At 35.0% G+C, this 19,200-nt stretch overlaps 5 protein-coding genes across 10 annotated transcripts; 3 read left to right on the plus strand and 2 right to left on the minus strand.

Moving 5' to 3' along the window:
* Positions 1 to 127: 127 nt before the first annotated feature.
* On the minus strand, positions 128 to 2,963 carry LOC106398211 (cysteine-rich receptor-like protein kinase 17). 2 transcript variants are annotated; one of them, XM_048763055.1, is made up of 8 exons: positions 2,625 to 2,963; positions 2,037 to 2,555; positions 1,809 to 1,934; positions 1,619 to 1,719; positions 1,329 to 1,539; positions 991 to 1,228; positions 756 to 909; positions 128 to 659 (listed from the first exon to the last, which is right to left on the minus strand). In XM_048763055.1, the coding sequence occupies exons 1-8, from the start codon at positions 2,914 to 2,916 to the stop codon at positions 327 to 329; spliced, it is 1,974 nt and encodes a 657-aa protein (XP_048619012.1). In that variant the 5' UTR covers positions 2,917 to 2,963; the 3' UTR covers positions 128 to 326. The 2 variants fall into 2 exon arrangements, with proteins under 2 accessions (XP_048619012.1, XP_013694257.1); XM_013838803.3 differs by having other exon boundaries at positions 2,037 to 2,962.
* Positions 2,964 to 6,109: 3,146 nt separating this feature from the next.
* On the minus strand, positions 6,110 to 9,671 carry LOC106398264 (cysteine-rich receptor-like protein kinase 21). The gene is made up of 8 exons (XM_013838849.3): positions 8,696 to 9,671; positions 8,090 to 8,221; positions 7,897 to 7,956; positions 7,696 to 7,814; positions 7,411 to 7,621; positions 7,093 to 7,330; positions 6,852 to 7,005; positions 6,110 to 6,754 (listed from the first exon to the last, which is right to left on the minus strand). The coding sequence occupies exons 1-8, from the start codon at positions 9,459 to 9,461 to the stop codon at positions 6,422 to 6,424; spliced, it is 2,013 nt and encodes a 670-aa protein (XP_013694303.1). The 5' UTR covers positions 9,462 to 9,671; the 3' UTR covers positions 6,110 to 6,421.
* Positions 9,672 to 9,959: 288 nt separating this feature from the next.
* On the plus strand, positions 9,960 to 13,083 carry LOC106398291 (cysteine-rich receptor-like protein kinase 11). Its single transcript, XM_013838875.3, has 7 exons — positions 9,960 to 10,991; positions 11,253 to 11,408; positions 11,529 to 11,650; positions 11,738 to 11,948; positions 12,031 to 12,268; positions 12,353 to 12,512; positions 12,606 to 13,083. The coding sequence occupies exons 1-7, from the start codon at positions 10,151 to 10,153 to the stop codon at positions 12,837 to 12,839; spliced, it is 1,962 nt and encodes a 653-aa protein (XP_013694329.2). The 5' UTR covers positions 9,960 to 10,150; the 3' UTR covers positions 12,840 to 13,083.
* A 77-nt stretch (positions 13,084 to 13,160) lies between these two features.
* Positions 13,161 to 15,680, plus strand: LOC111198049. Of its 4 annotated transcripts, XR_007326290.1 has the most exons (8): positions 13,161 to 13,396; positions 13,593 to 13,659; positions 13,753 to 13,801; positions 13,887 to 13,931; positions 14,086 to 14,205; positions 14,945 to 14,983; positions 15,079 to 15,128; positions 15,255 to 15,336. XR_007326290.1 is itself a non-coding variant. In XM_013838795.3 (5 exons), the coding sequence occupies exons 1-5, from the start codon at positions 13,205 to 13,207 to the stop codon at positions 14,150 to 14,152; spliced, it is 420 nt and encodes a 139-aa protein (XP_013694249.1). In that variant the 5' UTR covers positions 13,161 to 13,204; the 3' UTR covers positions 14,153 to 14,392. The 4 variants fall into 4 exon arrangements, 1 of the variants encoding a protein (XP_013694249.1); XR_007326288.1 differs by lacking the exons at positions 14,945 to 14,983; positions 15,079 to 15,128 and adding an exon at positions 15,458 to 15,680 and having other exon boundaries at positions 15,255 to 15,342; XR_007326289.1 differs by lacking the exon at positions 15,079 to 15,128.
* LOC106398180 (eukaryotic translation initiation factor 3 subunit A) lies at positions 14,086 to 19,008 on the plus strand. Of its 2 annotated transcripts, none has more exons than XM_022707129.2 (13): positions 14,086 to 14,205; positions 15,255 to 15,342; positions 15,458 to 15,834; positions 15,908 to 16,123; positions 16,192 to 16,560; positions 16,642 to 16,671; positions 16,766 to 16,993; positions 17,080 to 17,241; positions 17,324 to 17,536; positions 17,614 to 17,943; positions 18,019 to 18,117; positions 18,203 to 18,392; positions 18,471 to 19,008. In XM_022707129.2, the coding sequence occupies exons 2-13, from the start codon at positions 15,297 to 15,299 to the stop codon at positions 18,746 to 18,748; spliced, it is 2,538 nt and encodes an 845-aa protein (XP_022562850.1). In that variant the 5' UTR covers positions 14,086 to 14,205; positions 15,255 to 15,296; the 3' UTR covers positions 18,749 to 19,008. The 2 variants fall into 2 exon arrangements, with proteins under 2 accessions (XP_022562850.1, XP_022562851.1); XM_022707130.2 differs by having other exon boundaries at positions 18,480 to 19,008.
* The last annotated feature ends 192 nt before the right edge of the window (positions 19,009 to 19,200 follow it).

The following is a 19,200-nucleotide window of genomic DNA, read 5'->3' on the forward strand; positions in this document are numbered from 1 at the left end:
TTATTAAATTAATTAAATTTTTAATTTTTATGTAAATATTTTTAATTTTTCTAATTATATATTATTATTTATATTATTTTGAACCTTTTTTATTATGTAATAATTATTAATTATAAAGCGGAGCGGATAATCCATGAATCATTTAAATAGTCCCGGATATTCAAACTAACGAATACTTAAAATCTTACAAAGCCAAGCCGACCGAAAACTCAAGTATTTGTATGGGGCAGAACAGATCACAGATACCTGAGATATATCCAGATATCCGCTCCATGTCCATGCAGCCTTTGTGGAAAAACGTAAACCAAACAGATCATCTTCACTATTCAACGAGGATTAACCTCAGTAATTGTTGCTTCATCCACTGAACAAGTAAAAGACTTGCTGCTCGACTGATTCGGCTCCAATCCCTGGGATGAAGAAGTCGTTCCTGATCTGTTCCCGAAAAAAAATCCCGGTGGCAGAGGTACAGGCAGAGTAATGGAGCTGGTTGTGAGCATTTGGTGAATCGTTGACATTGTTGGACGATCTGCAGGATTTTCTTGAACGCACAACAGTCCAATATGAATGTATCTAACAACTTCATCGATGTTACAGTCTTCTTTAATACCAAGATCAATGAGATCAGGCAATGATTTGTTCTCCCAAAGTCTCCAAACCTGTAGATGTTACATAATATGTATTCAGAACTATGATCATCATTATATAAAATAACTAATCAAAGTTTGAGACAATGTTAGATTCTAATTGCTCACATAAGTGACTAAGTTGTTAACTAAACCATCTATCTGGTAGAAACTGCTATTCTTTTTGCCACTAATGATCTCAAGAATCAGTACTCCGAAGCTATACACATCTGACTTCATCGAGAACTGTCCATGTGTCACATACTCAGGTGGCATGTAACCGCTGCAAATAAATACAAGTTAAATTAGCTGCAACAGAGTCTGTTTATCAAACTCCATCAGTTGCATAGAAGTATATACTCACAAGGTTCCAACTACTCTTGATGTGTTGTCTACAGTTTGGTCCATTCCAAAGATCCTTGCCATTCCGAAATCAGCAATTTTTGGATTCATATCAGCATCTAACAGAATGTTACTAGCTTTGAGGTCGCGGTGTATGATCTTGAGCCGTGAATCTTGATGAAGATATACAATCCCACGACTGATCCCACCGATGATGTTGTGTCGCGTTGTCCAGTCTAACAGAATTCTCTTACTAGCGTCTGAATATTCATGCATAATCACAATTGGCTATGTAAAATAAGAAGAAACAAAAAAAAAAAAAACTATATCTTAAGAGTTAAAATTTAGAAAACAACTGACCAACGAGGAAATAATCAAGGCTTTTGTTGGGAACAAACTCATAGACGAGTAACTTTTCTTCTCCTTGAAGTGAAAACCCAAGAAGTCTAACAAGATTCCTATGTTGAAGCTTTGCAACAACAACAACCTCATTCTTGAACTCTCCCTCACCTTGTCCTGATGTTTTGGACAGTCTCTTTACTGCAACTTCAGTACCATTCATGAGAATGCCCTTTATAAATGAGGCATCATCATTTCATTATTTCCTCAGGAAAGAAGCAATATAGGTGGGAAGATAAGAGTATATATACCTTGTAAACCTCACCAAATCCACCTGCACCAAGCTTGTTGGCCTCAGAAAAATTGCTCGTAGCAGCTTCAATTGTCTTGAAATCAAATTGAACAGATTCCGCTTCATTTAAGAACCAACATTAAGCTCGTTAAAAATTGTCCCTAGGCCGTGAGATTCATCATATCACAATACCAATCAAGAGAACTCACTTGGAAGTTGCATGTCTTGGTTTTTCTTTTTCCTCTTGAACATGACAAGGCCTAAAGAAATCAATACTATGGTAACAACAATACCTACAACTATTGCTAGGATAATACCTACTGAGACCTTTTTATCTGCACAAAACCACCAGTTCACAAGAAAAAAACATAAATACACAAAAAAAAAAATTCAATAAAAACAAGAACTGCTCTGGAATGGTTTCTAAAGTGACTTGCCTTTCTTGGCTATATTAGTCAGATTAGATACAGAAGGACTCTTTGGAGGCGGCAGTGAAGGCGGATGTTGACCATTAATATTATCAAAAGCACCAGAGAAATTATACAACTCCCACCGGAAAAAGCAACTTGGCCGCAATAAAATGGTGCCTCTCTTCGTATGAAACCATTTCTTATAGTAATCAACACTTGTCTCTAGACAAAGACTACAATCCTTTGAAGAAATATCTGGAGTGCATAGCATCAGCACCAATATGTTCCCGTAAACCGGTACCGGAGCTACATCCTTTGCATAGTATTTACCAGACAATGATAAAGAAGAAGTAGATGAATTGTTTCTCACCGAGGAAGAAACTCTAGTGATCATAGGAAGCACTAACCCGTCCCACACACTATCAAACTCCTTCTGGTTTTCCTCTCTTATGTCAATCTCATTATGAAACGGTGTAATAGGCTCCAAGGCAAGAACCCCAGAGAAGGACTTACTAGAGTAGCGAACAAGGCAAATGATCTCTTCACCTGACCACATGAAAGCATCAGTTTGGTTCAAACAGGTATTTAGTATACTATCTGAGGCGTTTAGTATACTATCTGAGGCGTCCTGGATACAGTAGGAGCAAGCTTGTGGTTCAGCACCCGGAGCGCACATCCCCAAGGCATAGACTATGTCAGGGCCTAGCCCGATGGAGCCGTTGAAGTAGCCAGCGTGAGCCGTGACGTTAGAAGCAAGAGTAGAGTTGATGAGACGTCGATTTTTGTCATATGGACTATTGGGTTTGAAAGTCGCAGCAGCTTTGTTACAAGTTTGTGCGGAAACAAAAATGGGACTGAAGCTTATGAGTATGAAGCAGAGGATTGATACAGAGCTCTTCTTTCCCATTTTTTCTTTCTTTTGATGATTCAGATAATGTGTTTTGTGTTAAAAGTATGTGGTTCTTATCAAGATATATCAGAAGTTTGAATTGTCTTACTTGAATGGCCCATGCACATTAATGAGAATGTGACAACTTGGAATTTTTGCGGGAGACTTTGGGACGCTTTAATTTCAACTTAGATTTTAGGCAAGGGAAACTAATAAGAATAAATATAGTGGAGCCTACTACTAAAACATAATAGGACATTTATCTTTTACCCCTTCATATTAACAGTAGCATCTAATAATAAAATACTATCGGTCTATCAATATATGAATTTGTTACCATAGTAATATCCTTCAGGGCTCATCAGTTGCTTGTCACTTAAGAAACAACTAGGTAATAATATGCGCTTTTCGCGGGATGTGATTATTAGTTTCATTATTTTTAATAAAACACATTAAATCTGTTTAATCTGGATAGCGGTTCGGTTTTAAGTTATTTTTTTGTTTTTAATCTCCTAAAATATAACTATTATTTTAAATTAATATTTATTTTGGTTTATTCGGTTAGAATGTTTGATTTTTTAGTCTTTTCGGTAAAAACCAAAAATTACTATTATTTGTTTATTTTCATGTTATGAATTTTAGATAGTCGTCATGTCGAACCAATGGTTTCATATCATAGTTTGTAAATGGATAATAATTCAAGAAAAAGAAAAGAAAATTATTAAGACAAATCATTTCACTACAATTTGGTCGGTAGTAAAAGAAGCATTAAGAAAAAAATATTTCAACATCCAAAAAAAAAAAAAATTTCAGTTGTGGTAATACTTAGTTACAAGTTGCTCACATCAAGGTTCACATGTATGTATATGTAAAAGTATATAGAAATAGTTGACAAATATATAAAGATATTGTTAACTAATATTAAATGACATTTTTGTTCTAAATAATACATGAAAGATAAAACTAAAATTAATTAAAAATTAAAAGGGCCTTGACATTAGTGAATTTTTTTCATATAAAGAAAAATCAATTATATCTGTAAATAGAGGTGGGCACAGATCGAATATCCGGGTATTTGGAGGTATTCATGTCGATTCAATTTTTAGCCACCTGAATAGTCGGTGACTCTGATATCCAAAATGATTTATAATTTTAAAGAATATCCGATTTGATCCGTAAATAAAATAAAATTTTAAAAATAATTGAAATTTTTAATAATAACAATTAATTACAAAAGAAATATTATTTAACTTTTTTAATTTTAATACCTAATATAATAAATTTAATTCATAAAAATATTGTAAAACTTATAAAAACTATAATATATATAACATATATATATATATAATTCTGTACATATATGTATATATATGCATATAACAGATCAAATTTAATATTCGTTCCTAAAATATTGGTATTTGTGATTTTTTTTTAATTCTATTTTAGTAATTGATTTGTTTCGTAGAGTTACGGATATCCATATTTTTTGGTTCAAATCAAAACGGATAACAAATCGAATCAAAATTTATAAATATTTTGCTCTACTTTATCCGTAAACAATAAAAATAATATATATATATAGTTTAGCTTTTTATTCGTTATTTGTTTTGATTCGAACCAAAAAATCCAAAATTTTATTGGAACCATGCATGTGAGTTTTATATTAAAAAATAGAAAGTATATAGTGTGAACACATTTATGAATATAGTGTGAACGCGTTAACATATTTATTATCAAATCATTGTAAAACTGTCACGTGTCTATTATAGTGTGAATGCATTTATTACAATGTTTTTCCTTTAATATATAAGGGATTTATCAATATATGAATTTGTTACCATAGTAATATCCTTCAGGGCTCATCAGTTGCTTGTCACTTAAGAAACAACTAGGTAATAATATGCGCTTTTCGCGGGATGTGATTATTAGTTTCATTATTTTTAATAAAACACATTAAATTTGTTTAATCTGGATAGCGGTTCGGTTTTAAGTTATTTTTTTGCTTTTAATCTCCTAAAATATAACTATTATTTTAAATTAATATTTATTTTGGTTTATTCGGTTAGAATGTTTGATTTTTTAGTCTTTTCGGTAAAAACCAAAAATTACTATTATTTGTTTATTTTCATGTTATGAATTTTAGATAGTCGTCATGTCGAACCAATGGTTTCATATCATAGTTTGTAAATGGATAATAATTCAAGAAAAAGAAAAGAAAATTATTAAGACAAATCATTTCACTACAATTTGGTCGGTAGTGAAAGAAGCATTAAGAAAAAAATATTTCAACATCCAAAAAAAAATAGATTTCAGTTGTGGTAATACTTAGTTACAAGTTGCTCACATCAAGGTTCACATGTATGTATATGTAAAAGTATATAGAAATAGTTGACAAATATATAAAGATATTGTTAACTAATATTAAATGACATTTTTGTTCTAAATAATACATGAAAGATAAAACTAAAATTAATTAAAAATTAAAAGGGCCTTGACATTAGTGAATTTTTTTCATATAAAGAAAAATCAATTATATCTGTAAATAGAGGTGGGCACAGATCGAATATCCAGGTATTTGGAGGTATTCATGTCGATTTAATTTTTAGCCACCTGAATAGTCGGTGACTTTGATATCCAAAATGATTTATAATTTTAAAGAATATCCGATTTGATCCGTAAATAAAATAAAATTTTAAAAATAATTTAAATTTTTAATAATAACAATTAATTACAAAAAAAATATTATTTAACTTTTTTAATTTTAATACCTAATATAATAAATTTAATTCATAAAAATATTGTAAAACTTATAAAAACTATAATATATATAACATATATATATAATTCTGTACATATATGTATATATATGCATATAACAGATCAAATTTAATATTCGTTCCTAAAATATTGGTATTTGTGATTTTTTTTTAATTCTATTTTAGTAATTGATTTGTTTCGTAGAGTTACAGATATCTATATTTTTTTGGTTCAAATCAAAACGGATAACAAATCAAATCAAAATTTATAAATATTTTGCTCTACTTTATCCGTAAACAATAAAAATAATATATATATAGTTTAGCTTTTTATTCGTTATTTGTTTTGATTCGAACCGAAAAATCCAAAATTTTATTGGAACCATGCATGTGAGTTTTATATTAAAAAATATAAAATATATAGTGTGAACACATTTATGAATATAGTGTGAACGCATTAACATATTTATTATCAAATCATTGTAAAACTGCCACGTGTCTATTATAGTGTGAATGCATTTATTACAATGTTTTTCCTTTAATATATAAGGGATATAAAGTTGTGTATGAAACGGCTTGAACGGTTGAACCACTATTGGAACTTGGAAGCAAGGGAATGGTACAGATGATGATGGACTCTTATCCTTATTTTTCTCTATAATTGTAGCAAATTGGATTTTTATGGAAGACTTGGATCAATCTTTTATTATGGTTTTGGGCCTTTTGGGTTTATGAAAGAAGATAGATTTTAATCATTAACATCAAATTCAACGAGGACTAACACTCGCGATCGATGCATCATCGATAGAACAAGCAAAAGACACGATAGGAGACGGACCAGGCAGCAATCTCTCGGCTAATGGGTCTGACGCAGATCTCTCCCTGAAGAAAAATCCAGGTTGCTGAGGTACAGGCAGAGTAATTGAAGTATTAGTGAGCATTTGAAATATTGTGGGCATGCTTGGACGATCTGCAGGACTTTCTTGCACACATAATAACCCAATGTGGATGCATCTAATGACTGCATCCTTATCATAGTTCTCCCCAATGGCTGGATCTACGAGTTCCAACAGTGATTCATTGCTCCAAAGCCTCCAAACCTATATATTCATTTGTCAAGAACAAATATTTAAAGCCATAATCACAGTTAAAGGTGTATGAAAAGTTTTAAGATTAAATTGGATTTTTAAGACTCACATATGTGACCAAGTTGCTTGCTGAACCATCTATCCGATGGAAGCTACTGTTCTTCTTCCCACCAATGATCTCTAGAAGCAATACTCCAAAACTATACACATCAGATTTCGTCGAGAAATGCCCATTTGCCACATACTCAGGTGGCATGTAACCGCTGCAAATATACCACATCAGTTTCAGCTTTATTGCAACAATAAAGGCCCATCATGTTTCATATTATTTTAAAATTCCAATGACTTACAATGTTCCAACTACTCTTCCTGTATTGGCTTCTGTTTGATTTACTCTGACACTCCTAGCCATACCAAAATCCGCTATTTTAGGGTTCATATCAGCATCTAAAAGAATATTACTGGCTTTGAGGTCACGGTGTATGATTGTGAGTCGTGAATCTTGATGAAGATATAGCATCCCACGAGTGATTCCCTCGATAATATTGAGCCGTGTTTTCCAATCCAATTGACCCCTCTTCAAATGGTCTTAACATCCCATATAGAACAAACAGCTTATGAGTTACGGTTTTAGTGGATTTAGTACAAACTAATCATTTATTTCTTACCGAAAAGGAAATAATCGAGGCTTTTGTTGGGCACAAACTCATAGACTAGTATCCTTTCATCTCTTTCCACAGAAAACCCTAGAAGTCTAACAAGATTTCTGTGTTGAAGCTTAGCTACAAGAAGCACTTCGTTCTTGAACTCTTGCTCACCTTGACCTGAAGTTTTAGACAGCCTCTTTGCAGCAACTTCTGTTCCATTCTGGAACATACCCTGCTAAATGATCATTACAATGAGAAGTAGCACAAAGATTATAATACAAACAAAGTAGTTGAGAAACATTATGCCTTGTAAACTGCGCCAAATCCACCATGACCAAGCTTGTTACTCTTCTGAAAATTATTTGTTGCAGCTTTAATTGCTCTAAAATTGAATTGATGTGAACCTGAAGTTGTAATATCCCCATCTGCACGATGAAAGCATATATATTAATAGTGTTATGCTAGAGAGAAAGGGACATTGATACATCTTAAAGCCCTTAGTCTTACCATCATCTTGAGGTGCCGAATCAGAATTGTTCCTTTTCTTTGCAGCCGAAAAGTATCCCCCTGAGAAGAGACAGAGGAGGCAACAACTGATTGAAGATCAAAGTCAATATATGTATATTAGAAATCTTCTTTTAACTTTCTACTCATGATAGTAATAGAATGTGTCTTCCTAGCAGACCATGAAAAAGCTTACGTTCACATGTAAATGCTTGATAACCTCTTCTTCTCCTCGAACAAACAAATCCAAGAGCGAGCAGTCCAGTGACCACAACGATGGGAACAACGACAATTGTCACAATTTCTCCGGCCGAAATATTTATGCCATCTGCGTGGAAAAGCTTGTCACTCAAATTTTGTTTTATCTTTTTAACAGGCACAATATTATTTATTGCAAAAAGGGGGAAATTTTCAAAATAACACTTTTAAATTTATCAAAAAAAAAACACTTAATGATTTTTTTTTAAGTTCCAGTCATTTGATAAGGAAAAAAACACTTAATGATAATTTTTTTAAAGTTCCACTCATCTGATATGGAAAATTATTCATCCTCTAAATTCTAAACCCGAAATCCTAGTTAGGTAACTCAAACCCAAATAAACAAAAAATGTCTTTTTAATTTTTAGTTAATGATATTTTTAATATGTACATATATATATATATATGAACTATTTTCTTGAGCAAAAGTTGTTTTCGTACTAGGTATTTCTAAAATACTGCACAGCAAAAGGTAAACAAATAATCGAGATTTAACTCAACGTGGCATGAACAGAGCCGAGACAATTCAGATGAAGGTTTTTACCTTTCGTGGTTGTGTTGGCTTGATCTTCAGGTGAAGCTGGAGAATCAAAAAGTCCCAAGAAGGGATATAATTCCCATCGCATGAAACAGCTAGGCCTCGCTATAGAGCCTCCTTGACTCCCGCGGCAGCACGACCTATATTCATCCACGCTCTGTCGTAGACATCCCGTGCAGTCCCACGATGTTAGGTATTTAGTGCATTGCATGAAACCGTATATATAGGTGGATACATTAAGTTGTTTCGTGTGGGCCGCGTAGTATTTGGGGTTGGACTTTGACGAAGCAGTGTCTATCAAGTTACCTATCAAATCATCCCATGTATTTACAAACTCCGTAGAGTTAATGATGGTATTACTGCTCTGCTTCCACATCGTTTCTTCGTCGAGATATCCGTTAAACGATCGGTTTGAGTACCGTACCAGACAAAGTGATCCGCTGTATCTCCAGTCTGTAGCTTCTGTCTCTTCAGGACAGTACCGTAATAACATGCCAGCTGAGGCCATGATACAATCAGAACACGTCCGTGGTTCAGTACCTGGGATACACATCCCCAGACCATATGTTTTGTTTGGCTCTTGCCCAATCGAAGTTTTGTTGAAGCCGTCATTAGCAGAGACAATAGAAGGAAGAATCGAGAGCATTGTTTTGCGGTTTAAATCGTAAGTATCATTGGGAGTGAAAACACCAGATCTCTTCTTGCATGTTTGAGCCGAGACAGCACTAGAGCCTATGAGCACAAACCAAAAGACCATTGACAAGTCGATCATCTTTTTGTTTGAATGTCTGAAAGCTCCAGTGAAAGATTTTAACTTTAACAGAGAATTGTATTTTCAAAGCCAGTCTCTTTCATGGGAAGCTACGTGGAATTACATGCACCCTTCATCTAATATTCAATGTAGTATTTGCATAATCAGTCAATGGCTCTATTTCGTGGTGTCATTCAATCTTCATCGAATTTTCTACGTAGACTTTGCATAATTCTCGACTATGCGTCATATTAGAGCTTATTCTTAGACTAGTCCAGTATGATTACATACTTGTCCTGTAACATGCCAGGTTCCGTTTCAGCACAAACATGCATGAAAACTGGAAAAGTCAATTTATGCATGTGAAAATTCAAAACTATTGACATTTGATTTCTGTTTTATGACAATCTCCGGAGTTTAAGGACTACTTGTCGGTTTGACGAATATACATCGAAAATTGCAGAAGAACTTCAAATCCTGACACATTAGCCTAATACTATTCTAACCTTCTCCATCTGCCTTTTCTTGGTCCAAATTTGACATTCAACATTCAATGTATTTGCAGGTTTGGGGATCCCTGGTATCAGTTTGACGAATTCAACATTAGAAATTTCGATTTTCTGTTTAATAGTAATAGTAAGAAACTACCAGATGCGAAAACATTAGAAAGACAACATTTTTGCTTTTTTGCTTATAATTTTCAAGGGAAAATGAAGCAGATGAGTTTGTTTCCAATACTCAGTTTTGTCGTCATAAGCTTTGGCGTTGCTTCAGTTTCAGCACAAATATGTTTGAACAATGGGAACTTCAGCTCCAACAGTACCTTTAACGCAAATCGTCGTATCATTCTCTCTTTTCTTCCGTCCAATGTCACGACTCAAGACGGCTTCTATTACAACGGTTCCATTGGAGAAGGACCGAACCGGGTCTACGCAAGAGGGATGTGTATCCCTGGATCAACTGCAGATGACTGTTCTGATTGTATCAAGACCGCGTCTGATGGTTTGGTACAGAGTTGTCCCAACCAAACAGAAGCGTATTCATGGCCAGGTGATCCCACTCTCTGCCTTGTCAGCTACTCCAACACTTCTTTCTCAGGATCTGTAGATTCAGACGGGCGTGTAATATTCACTAACACTGGAGATATAACCTCAAATATAACAAAATTCACGGAAATATGGGAAGACTTGGTTGTTCGTATGATTGATATAGCTTCTGCACCAAAAGACACACCATCCTCAAGTAATAACTATTATACAGCTAATATTGCAGCCTTAAACCCTTTCCAAGATATATTTGCATTGATGCAATGCACGCCGGATCTTTCTTCTGGTGATTGTGAATATTGTCTGCGACAAAGCGCAAGGGACTACCAGTCATGCTGTGGTAAGAAGCAAGGAGGCGTTGTTATGCAGCAGAGCTGCTTTTTCCGTTGGGATTTGTATGCATACTCTAAGGCTTTTGATAATATTATGGTGGCTTCTCCTCCTCCTATGACTATACGGTCCACACCACCATCCGCAGGCGCGCCGGCTAACCAAAATGACAATAGTAAGTCTCTTCCAAATGGAAAAAAAATATGATTGTAAGAAGAAATTCATTTACATATGTAATTAAGAGATGATGAAACAATAAAATACATTAAATAATAAGTTCATACACACAAATTAATTAAATTAGTATGAAATATAGATTTCAAAACAAAATTATGTTTCAATTGTTTTTTTTGTTCCAAAGATAAATATGTAATTGTTATAGTAAAAAATAATTTTAAAAAATTAACTTTTTTATTTTCTGTAAAATTTTGTATAGGGCCCAGTAATTCTCATGACCGAAATAGAAGAGGAATCTCTACAGGAATTGTTGTGGCGATTACGGTTCCAACTGTTGTTATCGTTTTGATATTGTTCTCTCTTCGATTTGTTCTTTGTCTGAGGAGAACGTCACTGCAAAGAACTAAATACGAATGTTAGTTTCTTGTGATTTTAAGCTCTCTATAATCTATTGTTTCCATTCCTTATACGCATATATTTCCCCTTAGCTAAGAGAGGAAAACAGAAGCATAACTAAAACACCCTTGCTTTACAGCTGATACTGATATTTCAACTACAAATTCGTTGCAATACGAATTTGAGGCAATTGAAGCTGCAACTAATAAGTTTTCAGTGAGTAATAAGCTCGGTGAAGGTGGATATGGTGAAGTTTACAAGGTATATAATGCTCTCTGTTTACTAGATTTGCTAAGTTAACGTTATGATTAGTTATGAAAGGAGACTGTTTAATTCAATGCTATGTAGGGTAAGTTGCCAAATGGAACTGAAGTCGCAGTGAAGAGGCTCTCTGAAATGTCAGGACAAGACACAAGAAAATTCAGAAACGAGGTTGTACTTGTATCAAAACTTCAACATAAGAATCTGGTTAGGCTTTTTGGGTTCTGTTTACAAGGAGATGAAAAGATTCTGATCTATGAGTTTGTCCCAAACAAAAGTCTTGACTATTATCTATTCGGTATAGTTCCCTTCAACAATGTGCTTATTCAAAAATTCCTTTAGCAGCTTTCAAATAATTGATTGTACATGGAGATGTGCAGATCCTGAAAAGCAAGGTCAGCTAGACTGGACTCGGCGATACAAGATCATTGGAGAGATTGCTCAAGGGATTCTACATCTTCATCAAGATTCACATCCCACAATCATATACCGTGACTTTAAAGCCAGCAACATACTTTTAGATGCAGATATGAACCCAAAAATATCAGATTTTGGAATGGCCACAATTTTTGGAATGGAGGAGACTAGAGGCAACTCCAAATGGAATGCTGAAACCTTGTAAGCTGTGCTAATAACAACCGAGTTAATTGATGTTCGTTGAATCCTTCGTTTTTTTTCTACTAACCCCAATTGTACTTTCAGAATTTACATGTCTCCGGAGTTTGCTATGCATGGCAAATTCTCCATGAAAACTGACGTGTATAGCTTTGGAATCTTGATTCTTGAGATTATAAGTGGCAAGGAGAATAGCTATCTCTATCAGATAGATGAAAATACTACTGCTGGAAACTTGGTCACCTATGTAAGCACAAAGATATGAACTTTAACCATTTTAATTAACTTAAAACACTTGACCAGAGAATCTTGTATGTTAATTCATTCTTTATTGTGCCAGGTTTGGAGGCTTTGGACAAGCGGTTCACAACTAGAGCTAGTGGATCCGGCCATGCGAGGGAATTATAAGAGTAATGAAGTCGCGAGATGCATCCATATTGCGCTCTTATGTATTCAAGAAAATCCAGAAGACCGCCCAATGCTATCAACAATCATCACAATGCTCACCAGTAACACAACCATTCTTCCAGTTCCTCGCCTACCAGGATTTTTCCCGCAAATCAGGCACAACTAAGTGATTTAGAGCCAAGCCAATACATGAAGTCTTTTCCTAGCTCAGTTCACAAAAGATGATATGAAGAAAAGTCATCATATTAGAAATGTTATAACATATATATGCTCAAACGATATTTGATTTATTACCCCACTAATAAGAAGCATTGTACGTTTTTATGCAGTGATTTGTAAACTTTATAACCCTACACACATGTATGTAACTTGGTTTTATAATAGCCGGTTCAGTGGGATCAATTTTTAAATTTAGGGCATATATGCAATGATAAAAGATTAGTGGGGTGAATTTGTAATTTCTTAATACATATAACAGAACAGATACAATGTTACTGACGCGAGTAGCCACCGGAATTAACTATTGGGAAAATGGACGCCGGAGCTGAAACTGAAGTGGATCAAACGGTGGATGGAGATTCTTCGGCGGCAGAAACGGTGGATCCCTCGCCGTTGAATCAAGGGGAGATTCTGAGAACACTTGCTACGGTGGAGAAGGATTCGAAGGCAATCGCGGAGAGCTTCTCGTCTCTCTTCGTTTCCCTCCGATCCACTCTCTCTGAGGTTACAATAAAGAACCAAATTTTGGGTTCTGGGTCATAGTTAATTTCATCAATGCCTTATTGCAAAGTTTGATGCTTTTGATCTGTTTGTGCTCTCATCATAAAGACTGTTTCTTTCCTTCTTTTTCAGGATGGCTTATTTTGCTTAAAGTTGTTTGTTTGTGTAGCTAATGAGGGTTCCTTGATGGTGGTTATAGGCTACAGGAAGCTCTGTTGATCACATGACTTGCTTTGGAGATGCAGCTGGACGCCTTCAGGAAACCGGTAACGTTAGAGAAAACTAACTGCTTTTCTTTTGTATGAATGAATGAACAATCATCTTCGAACTGCTTTTCTTTTCTTGTATGAATTTTGCAGCTCTAGATGCCTCCACTAAAGGGAACCGCTACATCAACTCTTGCCTCAGGTACTTTTCCTAGAGAACACCGAGCGTATGTTTCCATATCGGTTGTGATTTGTGAACAAGTTCTTCTTCGGTTCAAAATGTGCAGATTAAACGAGGAAATTAAAGGCCTTGAGACTCTGGCGCCTCGGTTGTATCCTTGATATGGCTCTTTGTTGCGTGTTAACCATGTAGTTGAGTGTTGTACACAAAGAGACAAGTACAAACCATGTTTAGCTCAAAAGCTTTGTTAATTCTGGTTTTAGTTTGGAATCTGTTGTACAATTCCTTGATAAATTAATCTGCAGAAAGCACCTGCGGAGAAATGTGGATGTTCTTGACACGGCTGTGAACAAGCTTATCCGTCCTCCATGACAAGTCATTATTAGCTTTCATGGACTTGGATCAATTATCTCTCGTATATAAAGGTTTTGATTACAACTGATGTTTTTCTTTTTCTTTTGTGACGCAATGTTTTGTGGTGAAACGTTTTTTTTTTACTTTCTTATGTTGACAAGCAATACGGTCCCTTCATTTGAGTTTTGATTATTCACTTGTCCAAATAATTTAAGAAATTGTTATGATTACTTTATTTATTTTTATCTTTTTGAGTGACAAGATTCTTTTTAGTTTATCAAAAATAGTTTTGTAATTAGCTACTATAAAAATTAAACATTTTCCAAATAATATCATAGAGATATTGAAATAGTAACATACGATATTAAAATATTTTTGAAATGCTTACATGTTTAATGATAATATCTACATTTTTTTTTTGTCAGAATTTGTGATATGAAATTAATGTATGTGTATATTGCAAATCTTGGTTCATTTTATAATAAGGAACCTAATTTTTCTTGTTATTTTTCTGATTGAGTCATCATTATAATAAATTGGGTTTATATGAGATTTGTAAATGATTGCACAATTTTGAAAATTTTAATTGGAGGATAAAATAATACATTATTTACCCTTTTTTATCAAATACATTATTTACCCTTATATTTTAGTAAAATTATCCTTTCCAGAGTTTGACATACTTTTTAAAAATTATATATTTTATTCTCTATTTTCTTTTTGTTTAAGTATTTATAATTTTCCCTTTTTATGTTAACATGTCAAAAATTAAGTATTTACAATTTTCTCCTTTTTATGTTAATATATTAGGTTAGTAAAGGTTACCACAACAGTCGAACAGACAGAAAGGTAACTCTGAGACATCAAAACCCTAGAAAACACGTTATAACTCTATAAATAAGAATCTCTGTGCCGCATAACTTATTGAATCCTAGCTTCTTCAGATTGATTTGGTTCGTAAATTTTGCATCGATTATAGACTACTTTCTGCTGAGTATGTGCTCCACTCCTCGCCCATAAACTTTTTTGATATTATGAATTGAGCTTCATGAATTGATCATAGCTCATGTTTTGTCCAAATTTCAACTTCTTTCTCTTTAAATTGATGTCGTTCTTACAGGTCTAAGTAAGAGCTTGCTGGTTAAACCCTCTAGTCCGAATCATGGCGATTTTTTTCAATCCGGAGAACGCACTAAAGCGTGCAGAAGGTAACTTACACATTGATACCTTGTAGCCCACGTCTTATAATATTTATTTAATCTTTGTTTGACCATGAAGTTTACTTCCGGCTGTATGAACTGAAATTGTGTTGCGCCATTGCAGAACTTATCAAAGTTGGGCAGAAACAAGATGCTCTCCAGGTACTTCACGATCTCATTACCTCAAGGAGCTTCAGATCTTGGCAGAAACCCCACGAGAAGATTATGTTTAGATACGTGGAGCTTTGTGTTGACTTGAAGATGGGACGGTTCGCTAAAGATGGATTGATCCAATACCGTAATTCTTGTCAGCAAGTGAACCTGACTTCCTTTGAAGAAGTAACCAAGAAACTCCTACGTCTTGCTACTGAGAAAGCTGAGCAGACCCTTGATAAGGAGACTCTTGATGTAGATGATCCATGGTTCAAGTTCTTGTGGGAGACATACAGAACGGTTCTTGAGATATTGCGAAACAACTCCAAGTTGCAAGCCTTGTATGCGGTTAGTTAATAGTACTCCTTGGCCATTACCATTTTTATTTGATTAGTTCATTGTTAATTATTGTTTCTTGTAGATTACGGCACATAAAGCCTTACAGTTCTGTAAGCAGTATAAAAGACCAACAGAGTTTCGTAGGCTCTGCGAAACTATGAGAAACAATTTGGCTAACCTTGAAAAATACAGAGACCAGAGGGACCGTCCTGACTTGACAGAGCCTGAGACTTTGCAACTTTACCTCGACACAAGATTTGAGCAGTTAAACGTTGCTACTGAGCTTGGACTCTGGCAGGTATGTTCATGTCTTTGTGTAATAGAGAGGATGTAATCGTTATATATTCATGTACCTTTCTTTTGCAGGAAGCTTTTCGCTCTGTTGAAGATATATATGGATTGATGTGCATGGTCAAGAAAACTCCCAAGTCATCTTTATTGGTGGTTTATTATTCCAAATTGACTGAGATCTTCTGGACTTCTTCTAGCCATCTTTTCCATGCTTATGCATGGTTGAAGCTGTTTAGATTGCAGAAGAGTTTCAATAAGAACTTAAGCCAGAAGGATCTGCAGTTACTAGCTTCATCTGTTGTCTTGGCGGCACTCTCTGTTCCACCGTTTGGTCAGGCTCATGGTGCTTCCCGTTTAGAGTTTGAAATTGAGAAAGGACGCAATTCAAGGATGGCCAACATCATAGGTTTCAATCTTGAACCTAAACACGAAGGCGGAGATACGGTAACATTGTTAAACTGTTATCATGTTACATACTTTGTTGCTTGCTTGCGTACTCTAATTCTATCTGTTTCATTTTTTCAGCTTTCTAGGGAATCACTTCTGCAAGAGCTGGTGAGTATCTTTAAATGGATAAATGGAATTGTTTCTTTTGTGACATTTTTATTTTATTGTGGTGTTTTGATATGATTTGTCTCTCAATTATTAGGTTTCAAGTGGTGTTTTGAGCTGTGCAACTCAGGAGGTCAAAGATCTTTACCATCAACTAGAACATGAGTTTCAGCCACTTGATTTCGGTTCCAACACTAAGCCTTTGCTGGATAGAATCTCCAAACTAGGTGGGAAGCTGTCAGCAGCTCCTTCTTTACCAGAAGTACATCTCTCCCAATATGTTCCCTCTTTGGAGAAGCTTGCTACCCTAAGGCTACTTCAACATGTAAGTTGCACTCATATTTTTTTTTTGACCAAGTGTGTATATGTATCTCCATCTAACCACAAATCTAATGTTACAAAAAATTTCAGGTGTCTAAGATGTATCAGACGATGAAAATTGAGTTTCTAGCTCAGTTGGTCCCATTCCTGGACTTCTCAGACGTTGAGAAGATATTAGTTGACGCTGTGAAACACAATTTCGTAGCCATGAAAGTTGATCATGTGAAGGGTTTTGTAACTTTTGGAAATCTGGTTAGCCTATTCTGAATTTGAGATAGTTTTACTATAATTTTTTGACGGTTTTTGATTGATGTTATTTTGTTTCATGCTTCAGGGTATTGAGTCTGATGAATTGAGAGATCCCCTGACTGTTTTTGCTGAGACTATGAACAAAGTAAGAGCTATGTTATTCCCTGCTTCAAGTAAGCGTGGTGACGTAGCACCAAATCTAGAAGAGACTGTTGAAAAGGAGCATAAGAGACTGCTTGCTAGGCAATCAATCATTGAAAAGAGGAAGGAGGAACAAGAGCGTCAGCAACTAGAGATGGTATGTTTGTTTCTTACATGTGTTAAGGTCGGTAACTTGAGGCAAAGTCTCATTGTTCTGTGTTTTTTATTTTGAAGGAACATGAAGAGGAGATGAGAAAGCTTAATCTTAGGATGCAAACCGAAGTGGCGGAACAGAAGAGACTTGCCTCAGAGGTTGAGGATAGGAGGAGACAAAGAATCCTTAGGGAGATAGAGGTGAGGGAGCTTGAGAAAGCTCAAGCTTTGCTAGAGAACACTGAGAGACGCTGGACAAACAGAGAAGAAAGGGAGAGGAAGCTCCTTAAACTTGCTAAAACAATGGATTACCTGGAACGAGCAAAGAGAGAAGAGTCTACCCCTTTGATTGAAGCTGCATATCAGCAACGACTCGTAGAGGAAATAGAATCTCATGAGCGTGAGCAACAGGTGAACTATTTTCTTAACAGTGGTTTCTGAGTTGAGGCATACAACGGTCCTTATAGTGTCTTCTCTTTTGTATAGCGCGAGGTCGACCTTAGCAGAGAACGTCATGAGAGTGACCTGAAGGAGAAACGTAGGGTGACTAGAATGTTAAGTTCAGAATCTTTTGGGGAGAACATGGTCAGTGATCATGTCTTCATTATTGCTAATATCATGTTTTGTTCTTATTGTCATGCAACTCAAATCAAAAATCTTATATTTCCAGGAAATATTCCAAAATAGAGTGATTAGGCTTCGAGAAGCTGAGTTTGAGAGACAAAAGAGTTTGAAGGAGGAGCATCTTCAAGCCAGGAAACAAGAGAGGGATGTTAAAAGAAAGCGGATATATTATTCGAAATGTGAAGAGGAAAGAATAAGAAAGCTTCAGGAAGAAGAGGAAGCTCGTAAGCAGAGAGGTAAGCAAACTTTTGTAGTCATGAATATGCAATGACATTTGATGCGTCTGTTTGAGAATGTGACCAAGTATTCTTCAGATGCTGCAGGTCCTTCACAATCGTCTGCAAAATACATTCCTAAGTTCAGGCTTAGCCAAGCCACTGAAGTTTCAGGCTCTGCAGATGACCACCAGTGGGGAAGCAGAAGACCACAACATAGTGGCAGGGGCAATGCTGCACCTCTGGTCGAAGGAGACCAACTTGGAGATGGAGGTGAGCGACCTGGTGGTGATTCTTGGCGCAGTGAAGAAGGTAGATATTCATTTAGAAGTAGCGGTCCAAGGTCTTCCTTCTCATCAAGAACCTCTCAACCCTGATGCCTGTGATGTGATATTTTGGCCTCAGTTCCCATAAAATAAGAGAGCTCAGTGAAGAAATAATTTTAATCTGTTTTAAGACTCGTTTTGCTTGCTTCATCATGAGCTTGTTCTGTAGTTCATATACTTTTCAGTTGATTTTTATCTATTAAGTATTTAAGCTGTGTTAGAAAGCCTTTTGCATATCTCTATCTGTCACGTTCTCACTTGTGTACAAAGCCATAACTTATTTGATTAATGTCGAATTTCAAATTTTCTAATAACGTGATCAGCAAGTAAACACTTAAGATTATTATTATATATATATATATTATTAAAATCGAAATCATGACAGTTTTTCATGTGTGATTTTTTTATTTGGATCATTCCTAAAAAATATATTAAATTTTACATAACTTAATTATAATATTTTTTAAGATATTTATTTTTATTTGAAATAGTAATAAATATCT

The sequence above is a fragment of the Brassica napus genome, chromosome C7 (assembly GCF_020379485.1).
Source record: "Brassica napus cultivar Da-Ae chromosome C7, Da-Ae, whole genome shotgun sequence".
Lineage (NCBI taxonomy): Eukaryota > Viridiplantae > Streptophyta > Magnoliopsida > Brassicales > Brassicaceae > Brassica > Brassica napus.

Excerpts from the sequence above, each read along its gene's own strand:
- LOC111198049 (XM_013838795.3), top strand. The coding sequence starts at position 13,205 with ATGGACGCCGGAGCTGAAACTGAAGTGGATCAAACGGTGGATGGAGAT. Across the intron at positions 13,660-13,752 it reads TGGACGCCTTCAGGAAACCG|CTCTAGATGCCTCCACTAAA; the intron begins GTAACGTTAGAG and ends TGAATTTTGCAG. Across the intron at positions 13,932-14,085 it reads GAGACTCTGGCGCCTCGGTT|AAAGCACCTGCGGAGAAATG; the intron begins GTATCCTTGATA and ends ATTAATCTGCAG.
- LOC106398180 (XM_022707129.2), top strand. The coding sequence starts at position 15,297 with ATGGCGATTTTTTTCAATCCGGAGAACGCACTAAAGCGTGCAGAAG. Across the intron at positions 15,835-15,907 it reads AGTTGCAAGCCTTGTATGCG|ATTACGGCACATAAAGCCTT; the intron begins GTTAGTTAATAG and ends TGTTTCTTGTAG. Across the intron at positions 17,537-17,613 it reads AGCGTCAGCAACTAGAGATG|GAACATGAAGAGGAGATGAG; the intron begins GTATGTTTGTTT and ends TTTATTTTGAAG.
- LOC106398211 (XM_013838803.3), bottom strand. The coding sequence starts at position 2,916 with ATGGGAAAGAAGAGCTCTGTATCAATCCTCTGCTTCATACTCATAAGC. Across the intron at positions 1,935-2,036 it reads GACTAATATAGCCAAGAAAG|ATAAAAAGGTCTCAGTAGGT; the intron begins GCAAGTCACTTT and ends GGTTTTGTGCAG. Across the intron at positions 910-990 it reads TCAAGAGTAGTTGGAACCTT|CGGTTACATGCCACCTGAGT; the intron begins GTGAGTATATAC and ends ATTTATTTGCAG.
- LOC106398264 (XM_013838849.3), bottom strand. The coding sequence starts at position 9,461 with ATGATCGACTTGTCAATGGTCTTTTGGTTTGTGCTCATAGGCTCTAGT. Across the intron at positions 7,815-7,896 it reads TTCGGCACCTCAAGATGATG|ATGGGGATATTACAACTTCA; the intron begins GTAAGACTAAGG and ends TTCATCGTGCAG. Across the intron at positions 7,006-7,092 it reads GGAAGAGTAGTTGGAACATT|CGGTTACATGCCACCTGAGT; the intron begins GTAAGTCATTGG and ends GTATATTTGCAG.
- LOC106398291 (XM_013838875.3), top strand. The coding sequence starts at position 10,151 with ATGAAGCAGATGAGTTTGTTTCCAATACTCAGTTTTGTCGTCATAAGC. Across the intron at positions 11,409-11,528 it reads GCAAAGAACTAAATACGAAT|CTGATACTGATATTTCAACT; the intron begins GTTAGTTTCTTG and ends CTTGCTTTACAG. Across the intron at positions 11,651-11,737 it reads GATATGGTGAAGTTTACAAG|GGTAAGTTGCCAAATGGAAC; the intron begins GTATATAATGCT and ends AATGCTATGTAG.